This window comes from Neofelis nebulosa, chromosome 5 (assembly GCF_028018385.1).
Source record: "Neofelis nebulosa isolate mNeoNeb1 chromosome 5, mNeoNeb1.pri, whole genome shotgun sequence".
In the NCBI taxonomy this organism is placed as follows: Eukaryota; Metazoa; Chordata; class Mammalia; order Carnivora; family Felidae; genus Neofelis; species Neofelis nebulosa.
This window is the reverse complement of record NC_080786.1, coordinates 158,028,957-158,056,027: the sequence shown is the minus strand read 5'-3', so window position 1 is coordinate 158,056,027 and position 27,071 is coordinate 158,028,957. Positions and strand designations below refer to the sequence as shown.

The 27,071-nt window shown below is 54.4% G+C and overlaps 1 protein-coding gene across 13 annotated transcripts in view; it reads right to left on the bottom strand.

Moving 5' to 3' along the window:
* Positions 1–24,019, bottom strand: part of ADARB1 (adenosine deaminase RNA specific B1) — a 136,131-nt gene extending 112,112 nt beyond the window's left edge. For 4 of the 13 annotated variants that reach the window (XR_009262399.1, XM_058732232.1, XM_058732235.1 and 1 more), the window contains exon 1: positions 136–176. Coding sequence is in view for 6 of the 13 variants with exons in the window: in XM_058732232.1 (XP_058588215.1) it covers positions 136–161 (26 nt within the window). In the remaining 7 variants the exon portion in view is untranslated. Of the gene's footprint in view, positions 1–135; positions 319–12,917; positions 13,052–13,154; positions 13,201–13,686; positions 13,787–14,333; positions 14,474–23,882 lie in introns of those variants that run through there. The other 9 variants (XM_058732237.1, XM_058732242.1, XM_058732243.1 and 6 more) reach the window with 9 other exon arrangements.
* Positions 24,020–27,071: the final 3,052 nt, after the last annotated feature.

Here is a 27,071-nt window from a genome sequence, read left to right as displayed (position 1 = left end):
GCCAGCTGTCCGTGTCACCAGGTAGGTTAAGTCTGTCTGGTTTGAGGTACCAGACTGGCGAGCTCGCCCAGCCCCAGACAGCCCCACTCTCCAATTATTTTTTATGAAACAGAGCCTGCAGCTATCTCCATGCACCTGTCTATGGTGTGGACTTGAGACATAAGAAGCGGGAAGCGTCGGGCAGTCAGGTACCAGGACCCCTCCCCCACAGAGTCTGACTCTGCTGCACAAACTCTGCCCCAGATCCTAGTGGCCAAAGGCGGCTCTAGCACTCTTCCAGCCAATGAGACACACACTGGGGGTTCCCAGAAATGCCTTCCTGTTGGAGACACCGCCCCTTCCTGCTTCCCTGCCTTTCTACGGAACATCAGGCTGGAGTCAGAATTCACCACAAGACCCGAGGAGCTAAGCATGAGAACCAAACAGCAGACTGGAGACAGAGAGGTCCAGAAACCACTGTTCCGGCCCCAGACTGTCCACTTCTTGGTATAAGGAGCCCAGGAATGGAAAACCACACCAGCCAGGTTTTCTGCTACACGCTGCCAAACCAACCCTGACCCAAACACAGGCCACGGAAACGTGGGCACAAGTCCTATGAACAGGCCTGCTACAGACCCAGATCCACAGCAGCGACCGTGACTGCCTCTGGCCTCCAAAAGCTCGTGTTCCAGGGCAGAGGGAGAGTCAACACGTAGGCCAACCGGCAGACAGGGCCACGCCGAGTGTTTATAGAGCGGGGTGACGTGGACAAGGACAACACGGGGACACAGTCTTGCCAAGGAGACAACATTTGAGCTGATGGCCCAGAGACAGGCAGGTGGCAACCTTACAAACACCTGGGAGATAGATGACAGTCCCCCACAGGAAGAACGGGGAGAGGGGGGCTCCATTTGTGCAGATCGGCAAACAGGAAAAATGGAGGGAAATCACCCAGGGAGAAGGCCTGCGCACTTTTTCCTAAGGGAACTTACTTTCCCCATCATGACAGGAAGTCACTGGAAGGGGTCAAGTAGGCGTTACCTGATGAGACGCGCCCCTCGAAGGATATCTGCAGTGACCCCATGAGGGCGGACCACACGGGAGCAAGTCTGGACCCCGGAAAGCCAATGAAGAGCTCCTGGGGCTCAGAGGGGGATCAGCGGGGGAAGACGGGAACAGATTGGGAGGAGCTGGCAGGCCTCGTGCAGTGAGCAAGGCGGGAGAAAGGAGTGAGAATGGTCACAGGCCCCCGTGGGAGGCAGTGGGAGGCAGGGATGGGCCGGGGATCAGCTCTGAGCAGGTGCACGTGGCACCACTTCCAGAGTGGAGGGCAGGGGCTGGGGCTCCAGGGCAAGCAGGCAGGAGAGGCATCCACACCCAGAGCAGGTGGGGAGTGTGGCCCTTGGGCCAAGGGCAGGTGGGGGCTGGGGGACCAGGCGGCTCAGGCAGTTCTGTCAGATGCTGCTGAGGGCCTGAGCAAGACAGGGACAGGACAGTGGCCACTGACCCTGACAAAGACAGGTCACTGGTGACTCAGAAGAGTCATTTCAGAGGGACAGGGAGGCCAAAACTCAACCAGAACAATCAAGTAGGTGGTGACAGTGGGGGCAGGCATCCGAGCTGGGAAGCCCCAGCATGAACACCACCGTCTGCCGTCCCCCACGTGGAGGTCCTGGCTCAGTGATTCCTCAGGTCACCTTTGTGCATGTACTGCTAGATACATAGGAGTGATTCTTCCACAAAGTCTCTTCCACAAGTCATTTACTTGCACCCTCTCCCCCCATCCCCATGCGAGGGGCACTCGGGAAAGACTGGCAGGGAGGAGAGAAGAGCCACGTGAACATCGCCCACCAGGACAGGGTCCTGAGGATCCACAGGTGTGGAGCTGAGACACAGCCGGACACAGCACAGCACCAAAACACCAGAGATACACTTTCCCCCAAATCCACAATTCAAAACCATCCTGGGGAGTTAATGAAAGCTTTTCAAAATTTTACTTAAAGATTTCCGAACATAAAGGTAACTCCAGACGACAGATGAGCCCGGGCTCTATACTGGGCTCTCGGCACTTGAGAAGCTCTGCCCTGGACAAGAGTCAGGACGGGCAGCCTGACGGAAGCTGAGACCGTGGGTCTTTAGTGAGGCTCAGAATACACACTGGACACTGCACTCGAATCCAGCTGTGCGTCAAGTTGTAAAGAATGTTTCTGAATAATTTGATGTATTTTATTTCTCAAAAGAACTTCAACTTTTAAAAAAAATTTGTGTTTATTTTTGAGAGAGAGAGAGAGAGGGATGCAGAGTGTGAGTGGGGGAGGGGCAAGAGAGAGGGAGACACAGAATCCAAACAGGCTCCGGGCTCTGAGCTGTCAGCACAGAGCCCAATGCAAGGCTCGAACTCACAGACAGCGAGATCATGACCTGAGCCGAAGTCAGACACTCAACCGACTGAGCCACCCAGGTGCCCCTATCAAACATTTTTTAAGCCCCTACTATACCACGGCTGTGCAGGGACAGGAAGCGCAACCCCCAGGTGCTTATCAGGGCAGAGAAGAGATAAGTGCCCAGAGTTACAGCCAGGAGGACACAGAATAATTAAGTTCTGGCCTATAACTTAAAAAATGCAGGTCTTGGGGCACCTGGGTGGCTCAGTTAGTTAAGCACCTGACTTCGGCTCAGGTCCTGATCTCACGGTTCGTGGGTTCAAGTACCACCTCGGGCTCTGTGCTCACAGCTCAGAGCCTGAGTCTGCTTCGGATTCTGTGTCGCCTCCTCTCTCTGCCCCTCCCCTGCTCATGCTCTGTCTCTGTCTCTCAATAATAAATAAACATTAAAAAAATAAAAAATAAATAAAAATAAAAAATAAATATCCAGGTCTCGGCCGGTAGCATGTACCTTCTGGGCCTCATCACCCTGCCAGACTCCTGCTGCAGCAGACCCATCCCACTGCACCCCCCAGATGTGGCTGCCTGTGCGTCCTCCAGGCCCCTGGTATAGGGGCCTCTTCCTGGGATAAGACAAGGCGAAGCGGGGTGAGGCCAGGCCAAGAGACAGGCAGGTCCGCTCAGACACCACTGTGCACACACAATGACAGATTTCAGCCTCAGATCACGACCACCCTGACCCTCGCCACACAGGACAAGGACTAGTTCCGGAACCACAGAATAAAATGCAAGAGGTGGCAGGAAAACACTACCAGGTCAGAGAACAGCAACAGCGTGGCTGGGAGGGCTCAGCACACACAGAATGCCCACTTCTCTCTTCCACTCACGAGGGACGTCAGCAGGCACTTCTGGAGACCCGCCACGGGGAGCGTAAGCAGATGGGGAACAGAGCGGCTGGTGCACCCGGGCCTAGTGCTGCGAGAGGGTCCCTGCAGCCGAAACCCGGCTCTGACGACGCTTTCCTCCTGGGACCTGGGGACCGCTAAGGACAGCCCCGCACAGCATGCCAGCCGCTCAGCACCCCAGCACCCCCCAGCCATGGTTCACGCCAGGCTCCTCTGTGGCCCGAACCACGTGAAGGTGGGCATGTGGCCCCCACAGTGTGGCAGGAGCCATGCCCCTTCCTTCCTCTGGCAACCCTGCTTATCTCAGAGCGTGGGCTTCCTGGTTTTCATTGTTTACTGTGTAAATATTGGGGTGGGGGATGATATGACACTCATCAAAAGATTTCAATAACCTAGTAACAGATTACCCTGTCGGTGCTAGAAAACAAGATAAAGATTTCCTTGGCCCTAAAAACCTAAACATGATAGTACTTTTGACATCTCAGGACCCGAGATCTCCCTTTAAGAAAGAGAAATAGGGCTGTGCTCGCTTCGGCAGCACATATACTAAAAAAAAAAAAAGAAAGAGAAATAGGGGCGCCTGGGTGGCGCAGTCGGTTAAGCGTCCGACTTCAGCCAGGTCACGATCTCGCGGTCCGTGAGTTCGAGCCCCGCGTCAGGCTCTGGGCTGATGGCTCGGAGCCTGGAGCCTGTTTCCAACTCTGTGTCTCCCTCTCTCTCTGCCCCTCCCCCGTTCATGCTCTGTCTCTCTCTCTGTCCCAAAAAAATAAATAAAAAACGTTGAAAAAAAAAAAAAAAAAAAAAGAAAGAGAAATAAAAAATACAAAAATGCATGACGATGAATTACTCATATTTTACAGGATTGGGAGGCTTTATTTATCAAAACGGCTTTTTAAAGAATTATTCAGGTAAAGTTAGACTTAAGATATTCAGAGCTTCACTGATTCCCTCCACCTTACCTGTGTTTTAGGACGATCCCTACTGTGATCAGTACTTTGACACTTAAAGAAAGATGTTTTGTTCTTCCATTGACATCAAGAGTATCACTCTGGCTTACAAATTTAAGTACAGATAAAGAAGATGTACCCATTTGTTAAAATCTAGCAAAAGCCCAACAATGGAAAAATGACTTCAGATGATGGCTCTTGAATTCTCATTCCAAGATTTAAAGGTTATCTCTAAGGGTTCAACTCTCATATTAAGACTCAGTCCCCATAATTATTATTTTCAAAGATTAAATTCCAAAGTGCAACTATACTGAGAAAAAGATAATATTTATCCCCACAAAGATGCTTTTCTTTGATCTTTGCTGTCCATCTTTCCAATCCCTCTCAGCAGCCAGATGCACTATGGCAGAGGTAGGGGGGTGGGGAGTAGGGGGCCAGCTCAGCCAGTCCCTTCCATGAGGTCGAAGTTGGCTGAGGAGAAAAGGAAGAGCCTCCGAGGTCTCCCTCCATCCTCGACAGACACCCGGCTAGTCAGGTGTCATTCGAGACCAGGGCAAGGAAAGGGAATGTGTTTTTGCCTCTGGATCTCGGCTGAGGGCCAGGCACACCTTCTAGGCCAACGGGCCCAGCAGGCCAAAGGTTCTTCTGTGCACCAGAGAATGCTAGGGGGCCAGGAGCCAAGACCCACCCACACTGTGCTTTTCACACTGTTTCCCAATATCCTCCCCAAGGAATGAGCAAAGTTGATCTCTAAGGGCTTTTTAATTATCTGAATAAATAAAACAGAACTATTTTCTCTTATTAAAATGAGCGGATGGATTTCGGAGGTCCCCTGGCCTGCCTCCAGCCCGCCTACCCGCCATGACGGCTAAATTCATGGGGGTGGGGGTAGGGGAGAGCCTCTAGACGTTTCTCCCCCAGGCAAACCCGCCATTCTCCCTGGGCTGAGGATCCACTGGAGAACGGGGACTCGCATCCTTGATCTCCTCCACTCCCACCTGACCACACAGCGTGGAACAAATGCACAACACACCATATGGTGCTTGGGAACCGGACTCTCATCCCTCGGAGCCAGCGGGCTGCCAGAGGCACAGCCCCACGCGCCCTGAGGCCTTCAGGAGGCAGACAGAGACCACCCTGGGAGGGAATAAGCCCGCTGGCATCCAGAGAGCTGCAGGTGATGAGCTCACCCCCGGCTCCTCCTCAGATGACGGTCCACGCACCTGTGTTGTCTCACGAACTCTTCCAGGCACTCTACCGTCACAGCCCTTGCAAAAATTAACCTTTCCTGATGTAACACCACCAAAACCAGTTCCTTTGCCTTTTCATCATGAGATTTTAATAAAAGCAGAAATAATTATATAAGTAGTTAGGCTAAACACCAACTAACACTGAAGCAGGGAATTTTGAAATCAAGCAGTGGAAGAAATCACACTGATTTAAGGGTGATTTAAGATAATACCAGGGGTAAAGACAAGCGGAGGTCTGAGTGAGGAGAAAATCGGCAAGGCCAGTCAAACTGGAAAAACATGCAGCTTAAAGGTACGTGGGAACCTGTGCTCCATGAAGAAAGACACCGAGTTATTCATTCGCTGCCGCACCTTTGGCCTCCAAAGTGCCTGACACACAGTAGGTGCTGAAAAGCTACCAGTCAAGTGATTGCATACGTGACAGAAAACAGGTTCAGTTTACACGGGGGAAGACGGAGAGCTCCGTGAATAGAAGATGCTAGCAACCCCTCAGATTATAAGACACTTACTATCATGGGACCAACATTGCTCTTCTAATACAGTTAGTGCTACAGTAGCAACCATGGGCCAGATGTCACCTTTCCGATAAAAGTCACTATGAGTCCTACGTTTTACTCCCTATAAACAGGTAGCTCCGAGAGGCAAACACAGAGTTGTAAATGCACAGAACAGAAAACAAGAATGATGTGAAGGTCACACCAGGAGCAAGGACGGGATGGTGACCAAGGTTGGACCGGCGGCTACCCCAGGGAGGCAGGAGAGCTGACTTGGACGGACATGAGGAAGCCTCAGGGTGGATGTCGGAGATGGTCACGTGATCGCACACAGCCGGGAGGGTCACCAGGCTGCACCGGGTTTCAGTGGTAGCTGGCACCAGCCCCTAGCAGCTAAGGAGAGAGGACTATTACATTTTCTGGAATTTGGGGAGCCTGCTGACAGCTCGCTGGTAGCTTGAAACAAGCAATGGTGAGAACATCTACGCCACAGAAACTGGCAAATGCTATCCATCAGGGCTTTTTACGTCCCCCTCCCTCCAGAAAGCCAGCTGTTAAACATTTACCAGCACAGCACTACATACACCTTACAGTATGTCAACTATACTCCAAAAAAGTAAAAAGCTAGGGGGCTGAAGGGAGGAAGGACTTTTTTGATAAAGGAAAAGGCCTTGCGATACGTAGAAAATTTAATTTTCAATGTGTTGAAGGTAAAGAATGAAATGTTTAACAGCAAGAAATCTACTAATGAAATTTACTATATTAACAGATTAGACAGGAAAAACCATACAACCATCTCAACAGATGCAGAAAAAGCATACAAAATTCTACTGCTATTCATGAGAAAGCTTATCTTAAAAAACTCTCAGCCAAGGAGGAAGGTGACCTGCTCACCTAGATAAAGGGTGTGCACAGAACAGCTACAGCAAATACCACACCTGGCGATGAAACACGAGCGTCTACACCGGGTGGAAGCCAGCGCAAGAGGGGCGCCTTGACCACCACTGCCGTGCGAGCAGTACATCTGAGGTGGCACCGGGAGCCCCAGCCAGTGCACGAGGGGAAAGTACAAAGATTAGACGGAAACAGCATCACCTGCACAACTTGATCCCCCGCCTAGAAAACACGAGACACGATCGCAAGCTGTGCGCATAACCGGCACGCAAACCCAAGAGGCTCCCTGCACGGCAGCAATAAGCAATTAGAAACGTAACTGGAGAAACCACTCAGCACGTGGTAACCGTGGGCACAGGGCAGGCTGCTCGGGGAGCAGTAGGCTACCGGCTAGCCAGCGGGAGAAATGTCACACGTCACTTCCAACCATATAAAAGCAAATTTCACATAGGTTAATGAGCTAAGTGAGGAAAAGAGGCCAGAAGAAATGAAAGAGGAATGCTCCTGAGGCGGGGCAAGTGTGCTCAGACGGGACTCAAAGCCCAGGTCGTAAAGGAAATGTCCAATACATTTTAACATATAAACATTTAAAATCGCTCTCTGGAAAAAAATAATAAACTCAAAAGACGTAGGAAAAGACCCAGGAAAAGACCTGCAGCCACGTGAAATCCCCGATATGGGCCTCCGGTGTCCCCATCAGCCAGGGCCCCCGACCGCCTCCCGGGCACAGCGCCGCCTCCCACTGGAGCCAGGTGATCCTGACGCAACCCCCCTGCCCCTCTCCCCAGGAGTGGAAAGCACAGCTCCAGAATACGCTGCACCGCGGGCTCAAGGCCACCAGAATTCCCAGTAAGATGGAAGGAGAGGGTTTCCCACTGGATACAACTCTGAATCCCCAATGGCAGCTCAGACGATGGGAGGACCGGGTGGGAGGACCAAGGAGGTGGCCCCATCCTCACCCTGAGCGCCACAGGTGTCTCGTCATGTTTTGTCATGGGCTTTTTCACCTTCCTGTTTTGAAACTATAGGCTTACAGGAAAGCCGGAAACAGTAGAGAGTGCCCACCTGTCGTTCGCTCAGCCTCTCCTAACGTTTGCGTCTTACCGCATCACTGATAAATTACTAAGCTAGCAGATGATCCCGGCACAACACTATTAGCTCAATCACGAGCTGCATCTGAATTTCACCCGTTTTCCTACGAAGACCCCTCTGTGCCAGGAGCCCATCCACAACCCACGGTGCACTTCACCATCATGTCCCCCCAGACTCCTCTGAGCCTCCACCACCCCTCAAGCCTTCCTTGTCCTTTGGGACCCGGACGCTTGAAGAGCACAGGTCAGGTGTTCCTCTGGGGTCCACTACCTCCTCGTGAAAGTGCTGTGATTACGCATCTGTGGCAAGAACACTGCACACATGATGTGCCCGTGGGGCATCTGGGCTATATGATGGCGACCTGTCTTACCACAGGTGACGTTAACTTGGGTCACCTGGGTTAGCTGGTGTCTGCTGGCTTTCTCCACTCTAAAGTTACTATTTTTCCCTTTTTAATAAGTAAATAACTTGGGGAAGAGATAGAGCCCAGGCAAATATCCTGTTTCTCCTCAAACTCTCACCCACTAATCTCAGCCCCCATCCCTGAGTCTCACCTAAACTAATCGTTGCTGTACTGTCTTTTCTACGTCCTCACTCTTTCTACACTAATTAGAACCCTTCTGTCGGGAAGAGCTGCTCCTTCTCCCCCCGTTTATTCGCTTCTTTATTCAATTATTTGTTTACATCAGTACAGAGTAGTGGGTATTTATTCTAGTCTATGGATTATAAACCGATCCTACATCATTTTATTTCCTCGCTCAGACTGACTCAACTCTGGCCATCTTTCCCGCTTGGGGTGGGCCCCCGTGCCCTCTCGACACACCCCACCCTTCCTGAGCACCTCCTTACTTTCTGCACGGCTAGGTGTCCTGGCTGCACCTGTTCCTTCCTATCGGAGGATGATATCTGGGCATGCTCGCCATTGCTGGGGCCTGTCAGGGGACGGAGACCCAGGGCACGTGCGTGTAACCCTCACGCTCACATCCATCTCTGCGCGTCCCCGTACACACCTATCCCGATGTGCACACGTTAGAGACCGTGGGTTTACACTGCGACCTGGCTCTGGTCGCCCACCCAGACGGACGACCTGTTCAGTCCTGGGTGCACACAGAGTAGGCTCACCCTGCGAACCTCAACCCCATGACAAGCACGGTTCTGTACAGTCCTCGGCCTCACAGAATGCAGCCAAAATGCCGTCTTCCAAGATGAGGCTGCCACCTTTCTTCCCGTCCCTTTTCCTGTGGCTCCGTTGTCGTTTGTGGGGACACTGAGGTTTGCTTCTGTGTGTATTCCACTTTAGCGCCCCCCACCTCCTGGCTGAAGTTAACGTGCTTCATTTGGGGGTGTGTAAACAGCGCAGTGGCTCCCAGAGTCAGGCTGTAGCGAGCGGCGTGCTTGGAGGGGCACCGCGCCCCCACACCTGCAGCCGAGTCTACTCCCCTGTCCTTCCCAGCCCCTCCCACCCACCCCCGTGGAACCAGTCCAGCCCCTGGCTCCGGCTCGTCCGTCCGGTTCCCTTTGGCACGAACGCGCAGCCGCGCCCGTGTCTTCCCACGGCCCTTCCTCCTGGTGGACAGAGCACAGCACCCTCTGGCAGCGTGCCTCGCTCGCTCCCTGGGTCTTGGAAGTCACCTCGAATCAGTTCACAGAGGCCGTACCGTCCTGCAGGTGGCACTTTGCGCCGTGGTCGACACACCTGCATGGATACGTAGGTCATTTCCATATGTGTTTCCATAGAGTTGGAGGTGCGCCCTCAAGCTAGACTCCTAGAAGGGAAAATGCTGGGGCGAAGCACCGGGCACATGGGGTTCCGCAGGCCGAATGGGGTGTTTTCGTGCCCAAGCACACAGCACTGATCTCCTCAGGCGGAGGAAATAAACAGTCAAATGAAGGGAAAGAGCTCATCTGCGGGGCCCGACACGGAGGGCTGTCAGCATAAGCCACCCTAGTAGCCGACGCTCAGCATCAGGACTGTGACATCTCACCCTGGAAGTAAAAGGTTCACGCGAGTCAAGAAGCTCAGCGCACGGAGACAGACGTGGTGAGCAAGCCACCCAAAATCTAGCAAATGGTCTTTACTAGCACTGTCCGTAACAGTGAAATGTTTTTATCCTAAACCCCATTTCGAAGCCCACACCCACGCGAGCACATATCCACACAAAGCCGTGTTTGCTAATGTTCGGATCAGCTTTATTCACAGTAGTCGGAAAGTGCGAACACCCCAAACGCCCAGCCCCGGCGAAGGGACAGAAAGGATGTGCTGGATCCACGCAGGCAGGACCACCGAGCAAGTGACAGGAACAAAGTGTCGATCCGTTCCACAACATGGGCGGACCCCAAAAGCCTTGTTAAGGGAAAGAAGCCTGACCCGAAAGACTACAGGTTGCAATGATTCCATTGAAGTGCAATGTCTAGAAAAGACAGATTTGTAGAGACAGATCAGTGGCTGCCAAGGCCTGCGGCTGGAACGGGAATTCACACAAACACAGGAACATTCCGGGGTGACGGAAACTTTTTTAAACTGGACTCTGGTGGGACACCTGGGTGGCACAATCGGTTAAGCGTCCGACTCTTGGTCTGGGCTCAGCTTTGTGAGTTCAAGCCCTGCATCGGGCTCTGTTTTGACACTGCGGAACTTGCTTGGGATTCCGTCTCTCCCTCGCTGTCTCTGCCTCTCCCCGACTTGTGCGTGCGCACTCACGCTCTGTCTCCCTCTCTCTCAAAGAAAACTTGAAAAAAATTTAAAACCGGACTGTGGTAAAGGCTGCACAACTCAGACATTTGTGAAAGTCACTGAACTGTCTTGTCTACAGAGGGTACATCTCATGACAGCCGCTTATACACAAAAGAAAACAAACCCTCCTCACAGAGCTTCCCCCACCTGTTATTTCCCGAGCGCGTCCCCTCAGAGCACTCAGAAAGGTGCACCCCCAGACAGCTGGGTCGCACGTGCGACGGCACCGCTTCTCCCAACGATCAGCGGGACTGGGAAACACAGGTCGGCTCTCCCACATCCTGGCTCCTCCACTCACAGCCGGCCTCTGTCCCAGGAACCCAGCGTACCCTGCACAAGGTGGTCCCGGCTCAGAAGTCTGGGAACTAAAGGGAAGAAAACTCCCTTTCCTACGGCAAGGGCTTGCGGTGAGAAACACCTAAGCTCATCAAACCCTCCTCTCCCTGCCCGGCCCTCCCCCCACACAGGGAGTTTAAGGGGAGCTGGGGGACACCGCACACGGCACTCTCCGCTCCCTCCAGAATACTCTGCCGGTTTGCACAACACCCGCTCTTTCTATGAAAATATCAGGCCGCTCGCAGTTTCGTCAGAGGGAGAAAATCAAGGAATAGAAAGCTTCATAGTAGAACGATCAACGATGTCACTCGTTCATGTGCATGTGGGTGAAAGCCCTCTACTGCGTGACACAAAAAACGTTAATGAGGGAAAACCCCCAGAGTAGGAGTGACAAGAAGTGAATAGAGCGCGAGCTACATTCGGGTGACACTGCACCACGTACTCAGGACACGCAGCCAGCAGTCCTGAGAGGGCGTTCCCTCGCACCACTGCAGAAACCAGCCAAAAGGTGATGGGAGTGACTTTTCCATAGGTCTTCGGTGATGGGCAAATCTAGGTTGAACTCTCTGACCCCAAATTATCACTGCTCCGAATTCCTATGATTCGTTCCCATGAATTGCACATCTTCCTGGATTAAGATTCTGCAGCCCCAACTCCCAAAGCGGCTTCCAGCTGACGCAGTTTACTGCATGTGCCGCGACAGCCCTGAAACTGTTAACCTAAAAAATGACTACACGAGGCCCTTGAAACATTTAGGTAACTTTTCGGTGAAAGTAAAGTTTTACTGCATTGCCAACCACAAAAGAGGCGGCCCGCCCGTGAGCGCCGTGCTATGACAGAAACATACCGTAAAAGCCAGCGCGGATCATGGATTCAAGAGCGACCACTCTGTTGGACTATTATTTGGGGTAGATTCCTATTCTGAAAAAGAATCAAATTCGAAGCAATCCAGACTAATAAACATACAGTTTCACGCGACTGATGTCACGCATCGCCAGGACAGAGCAGACGTAACCCCTCAAATCGCTGCTCTGTAGACGGTGGCCTGAGCACGTAGGTCCCTCTTCAGATCGAGCCCAGGTCTAGACCACGTGAAGCATCTGAGTGAAGTCTCACCGTTGTCCGTCAGTCTTCGGATAGTGAGCGCTTCACACAGGACCCTACTCCCCGTCTCTACCTGGGGACGCCCCCTGAGTGAGCCCCCCTTCCTAAGGCAGAAGCCCTGCCCTCACACAGCCCCAGCACACATCAGAGGCAGGTCGCACCGACCGACACAAAGGCTGGCCTCAAAAGAGAGAAAGCTGGCAAAGCAGGTGTCCGGCAGAACCAACTCCCCACAAGAGAAGAAACGGAGATGGAGGAGAGCCGGGTGCCAGGTGGGGGGGTGAGTGTGGGCAGAGGGGGCCCGCGGCCCTGCAGGAAGCCTGCTCCTTGGCCTCACGCACAGGGCGGAGAGCTACCCATGTCCTCGAGTAAATCCCTCTCCTCAGGAGAACCAAGCACGCGAACACCCAGAGAGCCAGAGAATTCACGCACGCTGAGCCGAAACAAGAAAAAGAAGTTGGGTCTGTGTGTGCGGCCTGCACAGAAAGGCACAGAATACGAGGCAAGCTCCAAACTTACCCCCGGCCTGACCAACAGATACGTTAACAAGCTCAGTTCCTAACTCTATGATGTCACGGCAGGGGGGCTGACTCAATACAGCCTCCCATGGAATGATCTGTACGATAAGCTTTAGACTTACGCACCTGAAAACAATCCTCGCTCAATTTAGTTCCAGACAACCAACAGAGTCTAGTCCCCTAAGACTAAGAAAATGGAACAAGGGAATCCCCTGGAGCCAGAACCCATTCCTCCACCCCCGAGATGCTGCCTCCTGACCCCCCTCCTCCCGCACCTCACCTCTTTCAGCAGAGCTGCCTGGTCCAGAGCGGGGGGACAGGATACCCTGTGCCAGGCGCTAGCCTCTGGCGGACAGTAGCAGCCGCGAAGGGACGGGACATTGCCCACTTTCAACACAGGACTGCGCACAGGTTCTAGGATAAACATTTATTCAACAGCTCGCTGAATGGCCCCTGAAACCCTCAGAATTTATTATTTTACTCTTGCATACGAGAGTCTCCTAGAAATGGAACAAACCTTGGAAGTCACCAACGTGACCGCCCTTGTTTTCCGCTCCAGGAGCCTGCGGCAGGGTGGGAAGCAGATGGCCCAGCAAGTTCAGAGGCAGAGCCGGGACGAAGTCCCCAGCTTCCTACGCTCCGGGACACTCTCGCTTCCTCCTCCACAAAGCACCTTACAAGCCGCCTTCTCTCCAGGTTTTAAACCGGTTAAGCCTCCACCGCCAAGTCAGGTGTTTTTCATCGTATTTGGCTGCTTTTCTGAAACCTCCCAGAATTACTCATATTCTCATTTCTGTCACAACGTCGCTATATCCGTTACGTCCCTGACGGTCATTACTTAAGAGAATGCTTTTCAGTTGTAGGGCTGCCCTCCGGGGTTCAAATGGCAGCAGCAGGACGCAGCTGCTCTCGTAGGTTGAGGGCTCCCTGTTCGCAACAGACTAATTTACTCTACCGTACTTCATGGTTTTAGAACAATTTTGAATGTTTTGTAAATGTTTCTATTCTACAAAGAAAAGCACAAAAATCTGGAGATAACACAGACATACGGGGCATAAATAGATGACTGATTCACCGAGTACAACAGGAGCATGGGAGGGGCAGTGCGGGAGGCAGGCAAACAGCTTCGATCGGCTCGCCACTTCCTACCTGCGCAGAAAGTAAGAACACGTTAGTCATTTGTCCACAGACACTGACAACTGCCTCCTCTCTGCCATGCACTGTTCTGAGCCCTCAGGAGGGAGACAGAGCAAGACCCCCGCCTTCCGGAGGCTTCTGCTCAGAGGGCAGCCTGATGGGAGGGAGGAGGAGTGGATACGGAGGGACAGCAGGGCACAGTGGGTGAGAGGTGAGGGTGCAGAGGGGTGAAGCCCAGACCCCACAGCCAGAGGGGTGACCAGAGGGGACAGCGGGCCCCTGGGGGGACTGAGATGGGGGAACTTGCAGGGCTCCGAGCAGGAGAGTGATGGACCCATCCTCCCCACTTAGGGCTCTGCTTTGGCTGACGGTCAGGAACAGGGGGAAGGAGGCCCGGGGCAGGAGCGTGCGGAGCAGAGGGTGAGGACAGTTCCACAGAAGGGGAGCTCCCTCAGAGCATCACGAGCAGCGGGCTGGATCAAGCTCGCTCCGACATGCCTGACACACGGGAGAGCTTCATATGCGTTAGCCAACACCACCCGGCTCTCCCAGAACTTACCGAGCCCCTTACATCAGTTCCCCGTCTGAAACACAGAGGTGACCCACGCTCAAGGTAACACTCGTGAGGAATAACTAGGTACCCGGGACTCTCAGCTCCGGACAGTTCCGTGTCACGGCAGCTTCCACACGTGCACCTGTCTGTGTTTTACAAACAACATGGTACACAGGCTCCTGATCACACGGAAGGATATTAACATTCTGCACGTCGCACACCGAGGGATGAGCAAACTGCAGATTCGAAGAGAACCCGCTGTGAGATGACGCCCGTAAGTGAAGACCCTTCACCTCGGGTCCTTCTGCCACCGAGCATCATGGCAAGCCAGGGAGCTCCAAGGGCACTTCTTAATCCCTCCGGTCTCCTCATCTCCTGGACTCGACCCACCGCCAGACCCTGCTGACTCCCGCTCACCCTGGCACCCCGGCACCCCACCACCCCTCCCCGCAAAGCCTTCCCGCCATCCGGAAGGGTGCAGAGCCGGGCCCTGCACGCCTCAACCTTGCCTCCACCACGCCCCCCCTATCAACGGCTGGACGGGGGCTACTGCCCACCCCCCAGCTGCTCCAATAAGCAGGGTTCAGGCAGGGAATGCCCTCGGCCCCTCTCTGGGCGGGAAGAAGAACTCATCTCTCTTCCGGGCCTCAGCGCGGCACCCCTCCCGAGAGAGGCCCCTGTGCAGAGCGACGCCTCAAGAAGGCACAGCCCCAGGACACCATCTGCCGCAGCCCTCGTGCCTTTGGTCACCGCACAGACAAAGCAGCTTCGAGGACGCCCCGGTGCCCGGTTTAGCCTCCAGCTGGAACACTGGCCCAAGGAGGCAGAGGCCTTCTCTCCAGAGTGTGTCCTTCCACGATGACTCACACAGAACCTGTCACTGCGGGCAAGGGTGCCAGGGCGGTGGAAATCAGTTTTCCCCTTTCCCCGGCACAGACGATGGGCACACAGGGAGTCGGGGGGGCTTCTATACACTTCATCCCATTGGCTGAACTACAGAGAACATTGACATTTCAAAACTCCACACCTAAAAAAAAAAATCAGATAACCACAAACAACAAAAACCAACACGCAAGGAAGAGATTTTACCATTTTAACAGGTAACTTTTCTTTACATTTTTATTTACTTTTGAGAGAGAGAGGAAGCAGGGGAGGGGCAGAGAGAGGGAGACACAGAATCCAAAGCAGGCTCCAGACTGTGCGCTGTCAGCACAGAGCCCGACGTGGGGCTCGAACCCACGAACCATGAGATCATGACCTGACCTGAGTCGAAGTCAGACGCTCAACCGACTGAGCCCCCCAGGCGCCCCTTGAACAGGTAACTTTCAGCGAATGCAGCCGCCCTGATGACGTTTCAGCATAACTGGGCCCAAGCAACACCTGTCCGCCTCAGGAGGTGGGGGCTCTCCTGGACGCAACACCAGCATCCTTCTAGATACTGTAAGACAAATGAAGCACAAAGCAGCAGGCGAATCTTGCTGGTCCTCTGCTGTGGTACCAAGTTTGGTGACTAAAGGTGCCAACTTCTAGTTAAGTTAATGACACTTTTAGAGATAAGTGAATTGTAGGGGCACTCGGGTGGCTCTGTCGGTTAAGCGTCCAACTTCAGCTCAGGTCACGATCTCACAGTTTGTGGGTTCGAGCCCCACGTCGGGCTCTGTGCTGACAGCTCGGAGCCTGGAGCCTGCTTGGGATTCTGTCCCCCTCTCTCTCTGCCCCTCCCCGGCTCACGCACTTGTGCGCTCTCTCTTTCTCTCTCTCTCTCTCAAAAACTAAACATTAAAAAAATTTATAAGTGAATTCTTTTAATAAAGAAAAATGCCATTTCCACATATATCTTTCTGTAAGGATGCCCCAAGGCATGTTTAAACACCGTAAGCTAATAAGAAACTGATCCTAAGTCCTAGGGCACGATTCCCCAGTTTCTTGGACTGAGCACAAAATTATCTTTTATTTTATGCCCTCCTTTCAAAAGGGCAGCATGTCTCTGAGAAATATTTTTGAAGTGAGTCAGTTCCCACGTGCAGAGGTCCTGTTCCTCCAACAACCCCTCTCACCTTCTCAAGGACTTGCCTCTTGCAATTACCCTTTTTCCAACATATTATAAATTTGTCCTTCTCTACTGGATTGCCCCTTAGCCCATAAACACACCGTAATCGTTTCCATTTAAAAATCCAAATTACATAACTCCCTCAAGCCCATGGCCCCTCCAGCTTCTGCCAACAATTCCGCCCCGTTTTAACAAAGCTCCCCTAGAGAGTCCTCTACCTATAACATCCTCTGTGACACCCCCTCACAGTCTCCTCGGCCATCATAAGGCTCACTCAGGAAGCCCTGGACTCCAGGCCAGCAGACCCTCCTGGTTTCCTCCTTCAACAGACCCCTTTAAGATGGGTATTGCTAGACCCTCCCCCTCCTCCACTCCTCCCTTTCCCCTCCTCCACTCCTCCCCCTCTCCTCCTCCTCTTCCCCCCCTCTCTTCCTCCTCTTCCCTCTCCCCTCCTCCTCCCCCCCTCTTCCTCCTTCTGGGCCCCCTCCTCCTCCTCCTCCTCCTGGGCCCCTTCCCCCTCCTCTCCCCTCCCCTCCTCCCTCTCCTCCCCCTCTCCCCTTCTCTTCCTCCCCCCTCTCCCCTCCTCCTCCCCCCATCTCCCTCACCTCCTCCCCCTCCCCCTCCTCCTGTGCACCCCTTGCCAGAAGCCCCCAGGCTTCATCCCTACCCTTCTGCTCATCTGTATCTATATCCACTGCAAAGCCCATGGTTTCAAATACCAGCAACAGGCAAATGACTCCCAAATTCACATATTTGACCCCAATCTCTTCTTGAGCCAAACTTTGAATTTCCACTAGTATCCAAACATCTCCACTCGGATGACTGCTTAGAAAAACAAGTGAGGTACTATTTTAGGCACTTTACACTGGCTCAGTTTGTAGGCCCAATAACCAGAGGATCGAGGCTGCCACTGTTCTCCCTAATTCACGGATGAGAACACCAAGACAGAGAAAGATTAAACAGCTCGCTCAAGATCACGCTTCTGAAACGTGACAGAACAGAGATTCATCCCACCTGCTCACGGCCCAGTCTGCGGGTGTAACTGCTGAGGAACCGTCTCCCGCAGAGTCCGAGGCCTCACGGGGCCAGTCCCCAGCTCCTGATGCCAGCCTCAGACTTCTCTATCCCAAGGCCAGCGCCAACCAACCGCTCAGGCCAACAACCTTGGGATCATTCCGGATGTTCCATCTCACGGCAAGTCTACTGGCAATCCTGACGGGCCTGCCTACAAAACACGCTACGGTTCATCAGCTCTAAGTGTGCACTTTCCCCCTCTGAACAACTGTGAAATCGGAGGTGTCCCACAATGCTGTCAGCCGGGCAGGAGGGGAGTGTAGTGACTCTTGCCCGGGCACACTCAAACTCAGCTGTTACTCTCAGAGGCAAGACAGGAGACAGGACAACACAGCCTGGCGACAGGTCAGTCAACAAACCATTTAAGGACCAGAAACCTCTCCTTACTACCTGCCAGTAAGATCAAAAAAGCATCTAAACTCACAGACCAGGTCTCAGCCGCTTGGAAGACACCTCAGAGGGAGGCGCCTGGGGGGCTCAGTCGGTTGAGCGTCCGACTTCGGCTCAGGTCATGATCTTGTGGTTCGTGAGTACAAGCCCCGTGTCGGGCTCTGTGCTGACAGCTCAGGGCCTGGAACCTGCTTCAGATTCTGTGTCTCCCTCTCTCTGCCCCTCCCCCGCTTACATTCTGTGTGTGTGTGTGTGTGTGTGTGTGTGTCTAAATTTAACTAAACATTTTAAAAAAAGGAAAAAAAAAGGAAGACACCCCAGAGACAGCAGTGGTGAGGTCTTAAGGAATGCCAGCACAGGGAACAACGTGGAAGGCAGCATGACATCACATCGATGCTTGGTCGAAGGATGACCGGGAAGAATCAGATTCTAAACGGAAAGAAATTTTAGAGTTACTTATTTTATTTTACTTCACTTCTATTTTCCTTTTCGATGAAAGCACCACAGTCTGATTTTAAAAGTCTTCGCTTAAAGTCCAAGAGCACTGTCGATGAGCATAAGTGAGGCCCAGGCGATATGAAAGGACTGCGTCACAGGGTAACTGGCAACATTTGCCCGCTAAGAGTACAAGCCTGAAATACAGCCTGCCAGATCTGAGCTCACCACCTGTGCCCTGGCCCATCGTGGTCCCCCCATGCTCCTGCCAGCACCCCCTGGCGGTGGCAGGGGAGGCGTGAAGGGCCCCTGCAGTCACAGGGCTCAGCGCAGTCCTGCCTTTGCCACTGACGTGTGCCCTCACTGGGCCCCGTCTTCCCCACAAGTAACATGGAAAACTAACGTGCCTACCTCTTGGACTAACGCAAAGCCAGCTAATACACAGAAGGTGCTTTAATCCCCTGGCACGTCACAAGGACCTAATAAACGTTAGCTGCATGAGAGCCAGAGTGATTCTTTTATTTTTTTAAGTCTATTTATTTTGAGAGAGAGAGACAGAGAGAGAAACGAGCAGGAAATGGGCAGAGAGAGAGGGAGAGAATCCCAAGCAGGCTCCGTGCTGTCAAGGCACAGCAGCTGGGGCGGGGGAGGGGGGGGGATCCTCAAACCCACGAACTGTGAGACCACGACCTGGGCCAAGATCAAGAGTCAGATGCTTAGCTGCTTAACCGATTGAGCCATCCGGGCGCTCCCAGAGAGATTCTTTTAAAGATAGGTCATGACATCCCCTCCTTCAAAACTCTCTAAAGTCAACTAGGAAACAAAAAGGAAAGAAGGAAGGGAGGGAGGGAAGAAGGCTTTGCATCACAGGGTGATTACAATCTAAATTCCTCACCACAGCTCCAGACCTCCTGCCTCCCTCCTCCTCACCGGCCTCCCACGAATCCAAACCCAAACCCAGGACGAGGACGTTCCTCCAGAGCTCCCAGCTGCCTGGTAGTGCCCAGCGCCCTCCGTCCCCTGAGCCCTCTCAGGCCCCCGCCCACCCTCCATCTCATTTTGTTTGCCCTTCCTGGCACGGAGGCCTTTAGCTGGGGTGCACCGCCCCATCATGTGAATCTCATGAAGGCAAGAGCTACCCTTTACTGTGCTCACACCCAAGTCTCCAGTGCCCAGAAGAGAATCCAGCACATGGTGAACACCTGTTGGTGACCACGTGTGAGAAACAAAACCGGCCTAAAGGCAAGCAGAATTTCTCTGCACCTGCAGTGAAAACACCAGGTACCTTCAAGCCACTGCCACACACACTTAACCCCTCTCCATTTTAATCCATCACAAAGACGCTACACTGAACACCAAAGTCATGTTTTCTTTGTGCGCTCCTAGAACAGCAGCCAGCAATACTGATCACATCACGTTTTTAAACATGATAATATGATACTCGTGGTCTACGCCCAACAGCCATCAGGCTATGCGGCAAGGTTATGTGAAGACCTCTCTCGGCTGCTGCATATTCCCTGTCCACACCCCAAATAAAACTTAAAAATTCATTCAAGGAATAAAGATATTTTAATTATTTAAATACGCAATTTTGGGGTTTTTTAATTTTTATTTTTTTAAGTAAGCTCTATGCCCAACACGGACGGGGCTTGAACTCATGGCCCTGAGATCAAGACTCAGCATGCTTTACTGACTGAGCCAGCCAGGTGCCCCCCAACGTACAATTGTTAAATGAAATTCTCACTATAAAACTTTTCTACCACACACGTTATGAAATGTATTTTTAAAGGGTTTTTTTTTAACACCACCATTTCCATCACACAAATTATAAATTTGGAAACTCATATTTTAGAAAATTGACACACACACACACACAAAAAAAATCAAGGGTTTTTTTTAATAATTATTTTTATTTTTAAAGTATGTATGTATGTATGTATGTATGTATGTATTTATTTTGAGAGAAAGAGAAAAAATGTGAGCATGGAGGGGCAGACAGTGAGAGAATGAGAGAGAATCCCAAGCAGGCTCTGTGCTGTCAGTGTGGAGCCTCACGTGGGGCTTGATCTCACAAACGGTGAGATCGTGACCTGAGCCAAATCAAGAGTCAGATGTCTAACCAACTGTGCCATCCAGGCACCCCTAAGTTTTTAAATCAACTTGGAACTCTCTAAGTTTTTCAGTTTTACACTAAGATTGACACTTTTTTTTTTAATGTGTATTTCTTTTTGAGAGAGAGGGAGGGAGGAGTGAGAGAAGGGCAGAGAGAGGGGGAGACACAGAAATTGAAGCAGGCTCCAGGCTCTGAGCTGACAGCAGAGAGCCTAACACAGGGCTCAAACCCAGGAACGGTGAGATCATGACCTGAGCCGAAGTCGGACGCTTAACCGACTGAGCCACCCAGGTGCCCCAAGATTGACACTTTTTCTTAAACAAAATTTTTACAGGCTGGTAAGTGCACAGTCTCACCTATTAATCTTCAAAGTATTCTTTCTACCTCCTATTTAAATAAGAGTCCTTTATCCTAAGTATTTACATAGCTCATCACAGCATTCCAGGGAATAAAACTCCATTCTTAAATAAAACTTACGCCTAAGGGATTCTGATGGCTAATAAAAATGATTAGTAGGTTTTGCTTGCACCCACATATAAAAAATATTCACTGCAGCACTGTTATAGCAAATATTTAACACTATATCAAAACACATATACAACTGTGTGTGTATCTTGACTGCTGCTGGGAGATACACAATCAATGGGTCACAGCAGGTGGAATGAATGGAATGAGGTTTAAATGTCGGTACTTTCTCAATGTACTTTGTGCAACCTTCCATTTTTAAATCCATATGCAAAAATTGTAATGCTATACATTTCAAAGTCTTATATTTTATTTTTAAAAATCCAGTGCTATAAAAGCGGTTACTAACACTGCCTGTGCTTGGACTTTTTGAACCCTGCCTGTCCTGTTCAGCGCTGTATTGCCCAGGCCTGTAACAGGGAGGGCCCAGCACACAACGAGCCACAGATTAAGTGTCTGTCCATTGAATTAAGTTTGCTTTATTCATTCAGCAGACAAATACAAGTTCAAAGAATTTTCTTATCCCAAAAATCTGAAAGCAACTGAAATGTTTTTAGGGCGTGTCAATTCACCAGGGCGCGCATTAACCTACGAACCAAGAAGTTCTTCTCCGGTGATGTTCTTGTTGAAGTCTCGTCTCTTCGCCTCCCAGCACTGACTTTATGAGCACACTGCACCTCCAGATACATGTGTCATCAATTTCTCAGAGCCCGACCAATTTTCTTTTCACCACTGCCCCCTGCAGAAAGGCCTCCAACCATAGCTTCAAATTTTGTCCACGAGGTAGCTGAACACATTCAGTCCCAGGAACCCTGAGACATCTAACAGGGCGTTACTCACCGACAAGACAAGCGTTCTTTCCCAAGCCCTGGTGAGTCCCCTGCCTCCACCCCCAGCGGGGCCCGGGATCGGCATCCGCACCCAGCTCGGCGCGTCTCACCGAATACTTCCCAAGCCCCTGTGGCGGGTGCCCACTCGGAGAGGACCCGCCCACTGGCGGAAGCACGCAGGGAAAGGCCCCTAATTCCCCGTCCAGGGTGGAGCACACAGCGCCTTCTCCCCTCCCCTCCCCTCCCTCCCCTCCCCTCCCCTCCGGGCAGCCCTCGGCAGGCAGAGGGTAGTCTCTGCCCCCAAGGAAAGACGGCAGCCAAAGACAGTTCCTAGGGGCTGCTCTTGAGACAACCCGCTGTTTTAGAAAATGCAGCTCTGGTGGCACCTTTCAAAGGAGTAAAACACACAGGTGAATTTCAGAGAAAAGGAAAAGGACTACATAAACACTTCTATTCCCAAAGCTTACTGATCTATCGTCTTAATTAGGGCACTAAGAGTAAAGCAGCAAGTCTGATGATCCAGCCGCTTTCTTTATACTTAAGATCGGAACGCTAACCGTTACGTTTTGTTTAATAAGGGGACAAAAACGTCCTTATCAGCAGTAACGACCAAAATCTGCTGGCTAAAAATATCAACTGCGAACCAAACACAAGAGTGCGGGACTCCGGCATATATGGGCACCAGAGCACCCTTCTCGGGACCCCAACACTTTCAGCGTCCACAGCCCAATGTGACACATTCCCTCGGACCGTCCACAGCCCGGTAATTTTCCTACTGCAGATCTGAACACGTCAGAATTCACCTCGGGCCCCCAGTCGCCCCAGATTGTTCCGGATCGCTCCAGACGCCCGGCACACGCCGCGGGAACTTGCCCGCCCCGGGCCGCCCGCGGCGCGCAGCTTCCCACGCGGACACGGCGCCCTCGGGAGGGGACGCGGGGCCATCGGGGGTGTAGCCCTCTCCCGGGGGGCGCAGGCTCAGCCCAAGGGCGCACTCTGCCCTCCGCGCACGTAGAGCCTCTGCACGGACACGGTGCCCTCCAGAAGGGGACGCGGGGCGGTCCCGGGCGCAGCCATCCTCCCCAGGGTGAAGAGCGTCGGGGCGGACACGGCACTCCTGGGCACGGGAAGGCGCTGTCCCTGGCGCAGTTTCTCCCCCCCAGGGGCTCAGCTCCATTCCGGGGTGCAACGTCCCCTCCCAGGGACGCAGTCTCCCCTTCATCCCGGGGCGCCTCTTCATCCGGGGCGCAGTGTCCCCTCCACTGGGGCGCAGCTTTATCCCGGGGCGCAGCCTCCCCTTCATCCGGGGGCGCCGCCTCATCTGGGCGCAGTGTCCCCTCCACTGGGGCGCAACCTTATCCCGGGGCGCAGTCTCCCCTTCAACCCAGGGCGCAGCCTACTCTCCCCGGGGCGCAGCCTCTCTCCTCCCAGGAACGCAGTCCGCCGCCCCCCCCCCAACACACACACATACACACACCCGCGGCAGCTTCATTCTGGGGGCGCCGCCACCCCTTCATCCTGGGGCGCAGCCCCCCCCCCCCCCGCACGGACGCAGCTTCAGCCCGGGGCGCAGCACCACCACCACCACGGGCGCATCTTCACCCCGGACACAGCCTCCCCTTCATCCCGGGCGCAGCCCCCCCCCTCCCCGGCACGGGCGCAGCTTCATCGCGGCGCGCAACCCCCCCCCCCCCAAAAACCACCACGGGCGCATCTTCACCCCGGACACAGCCTCCCCTTCATCCCGGGCGCAGTGCCCCCACCGGGCGCAGCTTCGTCGCGGGGCGCAGCCTCCCTCACCCGCGGCGCAGAGCATCCCGCGCAGACGCGGCGCCCCGGGGAAGAGACACGGGCCGTCCCGGGCGCAGCCTCCCCACCCCGGGCGGCCCGCACCCCGCCAGACAGCCCCTCCGGACACCCCCGCCGGGCAGCCCCTCCGGCCCCCGGGCCCCGGGCCCCCGGCCGGGCTTCACGGGGTCCCGCTCGAGGCGCACGCCCGGCCCGGCCTCACCACCTGCCCGGCGGCGCTTACATAAACGCGGCCCCGGCGGCGGTGCCCGGCCGCGGGGTCCGAGCCCCCGCCCTGGCCTCGCCTCGCCTCGCCTCGCCGCGCCTCGCCGCGCCTCGCCTGGCCTCGCCTCGCCTCGCCTGGCCTCGCCTCGCCTCGCCTCGCCTCGCCTCGCCTCGCCTCGCCTCACCTCAGCCGCGGGCCGCTCCGCTCCGCACGCCGCGCGGGGCTCGCACCGCCAGGCCGCCCGGGCTCCGCTCGGCCGCCGGGGCTGCGGCGCGCTGGCCGTGGCCTGGCGCGGCCCCGAGCGCGGCCCCGAGCGCGTCTCGACCCGGCCGCCTCCGCCGCCGCCGCCGCGGCCGCCTCAGCCTCCGCCTCAGCCTCCGCCCTCCGCCCTCGGCCCTCGCCGCCGGCTCCGCCCTCCCCACCGCCCCCGCCGCCGGACGCGCGCACGCCTGGAGCTGGGGGAGGGGGGCGCCGCGACGCAGGACGTGCGCGCGCCCGCACGCCGCGCCGAGCCCCCCGCTCTCTGAGAGCCCGCCGGCGGCCGGGGGCGGCGGGGGCGGTGCACGGGCCGGGCTCCCGGTCCAGGTGCACCCGCGGGGTCCTGGCCGTGCCGAGCAGGATCCGGGCGCTTGATGGAAGGTGGGGTCCCCGTCCCCAGGCCCCGGAGGTGTCTCCCTCCCGCTCCTGCGGAGAGCTCTCGGGGAAGTCAGCAGCCGGTCCACCGTATCGCAGTGGAAGCTGTGGTTGGGTTGGGTTGGTTGGTTTGTGTGATAATAAAGGCATTTTAAAGCTTTTTTATTTACAGCGTATGGAGTAAACTTACTTCTTTATATTGACCGACTTTTCTACGACTATACACATGATAATAAGCACATGGAGAAATGCAGCGTTTCCGAAGACCAGAGTGACCAAGTCAAGGCTGCACTCTGTTCAAAACAGAAAATAAACTAAAGCTTAATAAGGAAACATCTGTAGTTCTTGAAGGCGGGTGCTGAGACCAGGGCAGTGACTTCCTAGGAGACAGTGGTCAGAGTCTGGCAAGCCTGTGGCTTTTCACCTGGCTCTTAACCCCTGCAGAGCACGTGGCTGTGGAGGTTAGACACCAAGGGCAAGTTGAGCTGCTGCGGCTCAGAGGTAGACTTTGGCATCTCTTGGGCCCAGCTGCCTGTTTCCCCACGTGTAAAACAGGTCAGAGAAGACTCATGCCGGTAAAGAGCCCAGTCCAGAGCCTGGCGTGTGGAAGGCACTCCATCAGTGTTCGCTAACGCTGTCATTCCCAGAGTCCCATGGCAGAACACAACACCACAAGGAGCTCGGTGCCCTGGAGCATAAATTAACCACAGGGGACGGTGCCGCAGCAGGCCGCGTATCTGCTTCAGTTTGCTGTCTGACGGTAAAGGAAAAGCCTACCTTTCGGGCCAGCTAGCTAACAGGCGAGCCCATCGCCCTGCCTGAGGGCCACGCGCTAAGTACAGAGTCCAAAGGAGCGCTGGGACAACCAAGCACGAATCAAGACCCCTGGAATGCCCTTCAGGGACTCCTCCTTAATGAACGAGTATGTGCATGAGTACCTGCGATCTACTGCTACGAAACAGACCACCCCCAAGACCAAGTGGCCCAAAGCAGTCGTGTAATGGCTCACGATCCTGTGGCCAGCAGCTCCCGCAGCTCATCTCTGCTTCATGGCCTGTGGGGCCACACCCACTCTTGCGGGCCGCCAGCAGGGACCACGAGAGGAACCAGGCTGCCAGCAGAGCGGCCAAGGTCGCTTCTCATGGCAATGTGACTCCCATCGGCAGCAAGAGGATAGGCCAAGCTCAGCGCACAGGGCACTTCCAGCCTCTACACCACATTTACTAAAGTCCCGTTGGCCAAAGTAAGTGAGAGAGCCGCGCCCTGAGTGGGCACGAGGGGGGCTGCCCAGGGCACGGTGCAGAGACGTGTGACCCCCTCTGGAGGCCGCCTCCGCGCCGTCCCCTCCCAGTATCGTCTTCCACAGAAAGGCAGCATGCGGCCCTCCCGCAGGAGCTGACCTCCAGCACGGACCCGGCGAGGAGCCCAGGATCACTGACTGCCCTACCAGCTCAGACAAGTGCTCTCCAGAGCCAGGCTTGGGGCACCGTCCCTGACGTGGAGGGATGGCACGCAGAACGCGCCTCTTTATGCTGACGTGGTGGAAAGCGATCTCCAGACGCTGGCGCCAAGACCTGGGATTGCCAGGTGTCGTGGAGTACCAGGACGCCCACTCGGTACCTGTGAGGTCCGCTGCCTTGATGACGGATCCCACAGCCTCCGTGGGAAAGCCCTTCGGCCGCCTGCTTACAGTCCGTGTCAGACACCTGGGCGCGGGGGCTGTTCCTCCGGGCTCTACAGAGGTGCTGGCAGCTTACGGCACCGGTGCTATCACCTGGCAGGGCCTTCAGCGAGAACGGCAGCCTGCAGGCCTGGCCCTGCCCTGCCCCCCAAACAGTCTGTCGTTTACCTCACTCACGCAGATTGTGAAAATGAAATATCACTTGGATGTCCTGGAAGACAAAGCTGACGCTCAAATGCTTGTGTACGGGAATCCAGCCTCCCTCCTCCATCTGCCCCGGTGACGGGGTGTTAGCGTTGATATGAGCGCAAGGACCTGTCGTCTGCTGTGGGAACAGTCTGTACAACACCAAAAAACCACCGTGACCCCTTTTTCCCTCTAGCTGCCGTGGCCATGTAGCTGGATCCAACAAGGAGAATTAGAAATCACTCTGGGGCCCCCAGGCACCTATCGGACAGAACAACAGGCCTTGTGAGCCCGGGACGGTGGCCTCCGGCAGACTCCGGAGATGGCGTGGAACCTGGGCCGCAGGCAGTGGCCTGGAGAGCCCACTCAGGAACTGTGGGGAGAAGGGAGGGGTCCAGCCTGACCACACTGGACCTGCTGTGCCTTCATTCCCATCCTGGGCTTCCAGAAAGACGTTCGGTTGAAGGAAATGTTCCGGGCCTACAGGTATAGAAACGACTCGTTTGTCCAGGCCCCCGGCAGGGTGTTAGCCAGAGGGCTGAACCACAGGACCTGTGCATAGAGGGGCGCTGTGGCTCTGAGCCATCAGGCTGGCCCGGCCTGGTTTCTGCCCCTCCTTTCTAGGCCTCGGGCCCACCGTGCCCTCTGCTCACACAGGGTGACCATGTGACCCCAATACTGCCTCCCCGAGCTGATGACATTCCCGACACGTCCTGCTGAGTTACACCCTGGTCATAGTCACGGTTTACGCAGGTGGATGACCCACGTACCTTGGGTGTGGATTTCCATCATTCAACTCCAAGGACACCTTTTCCTTGTTCTTTTGAAGCCTGCTCCACTGGGATCCCCGCGTCCAACCAAAAATGTATCTGA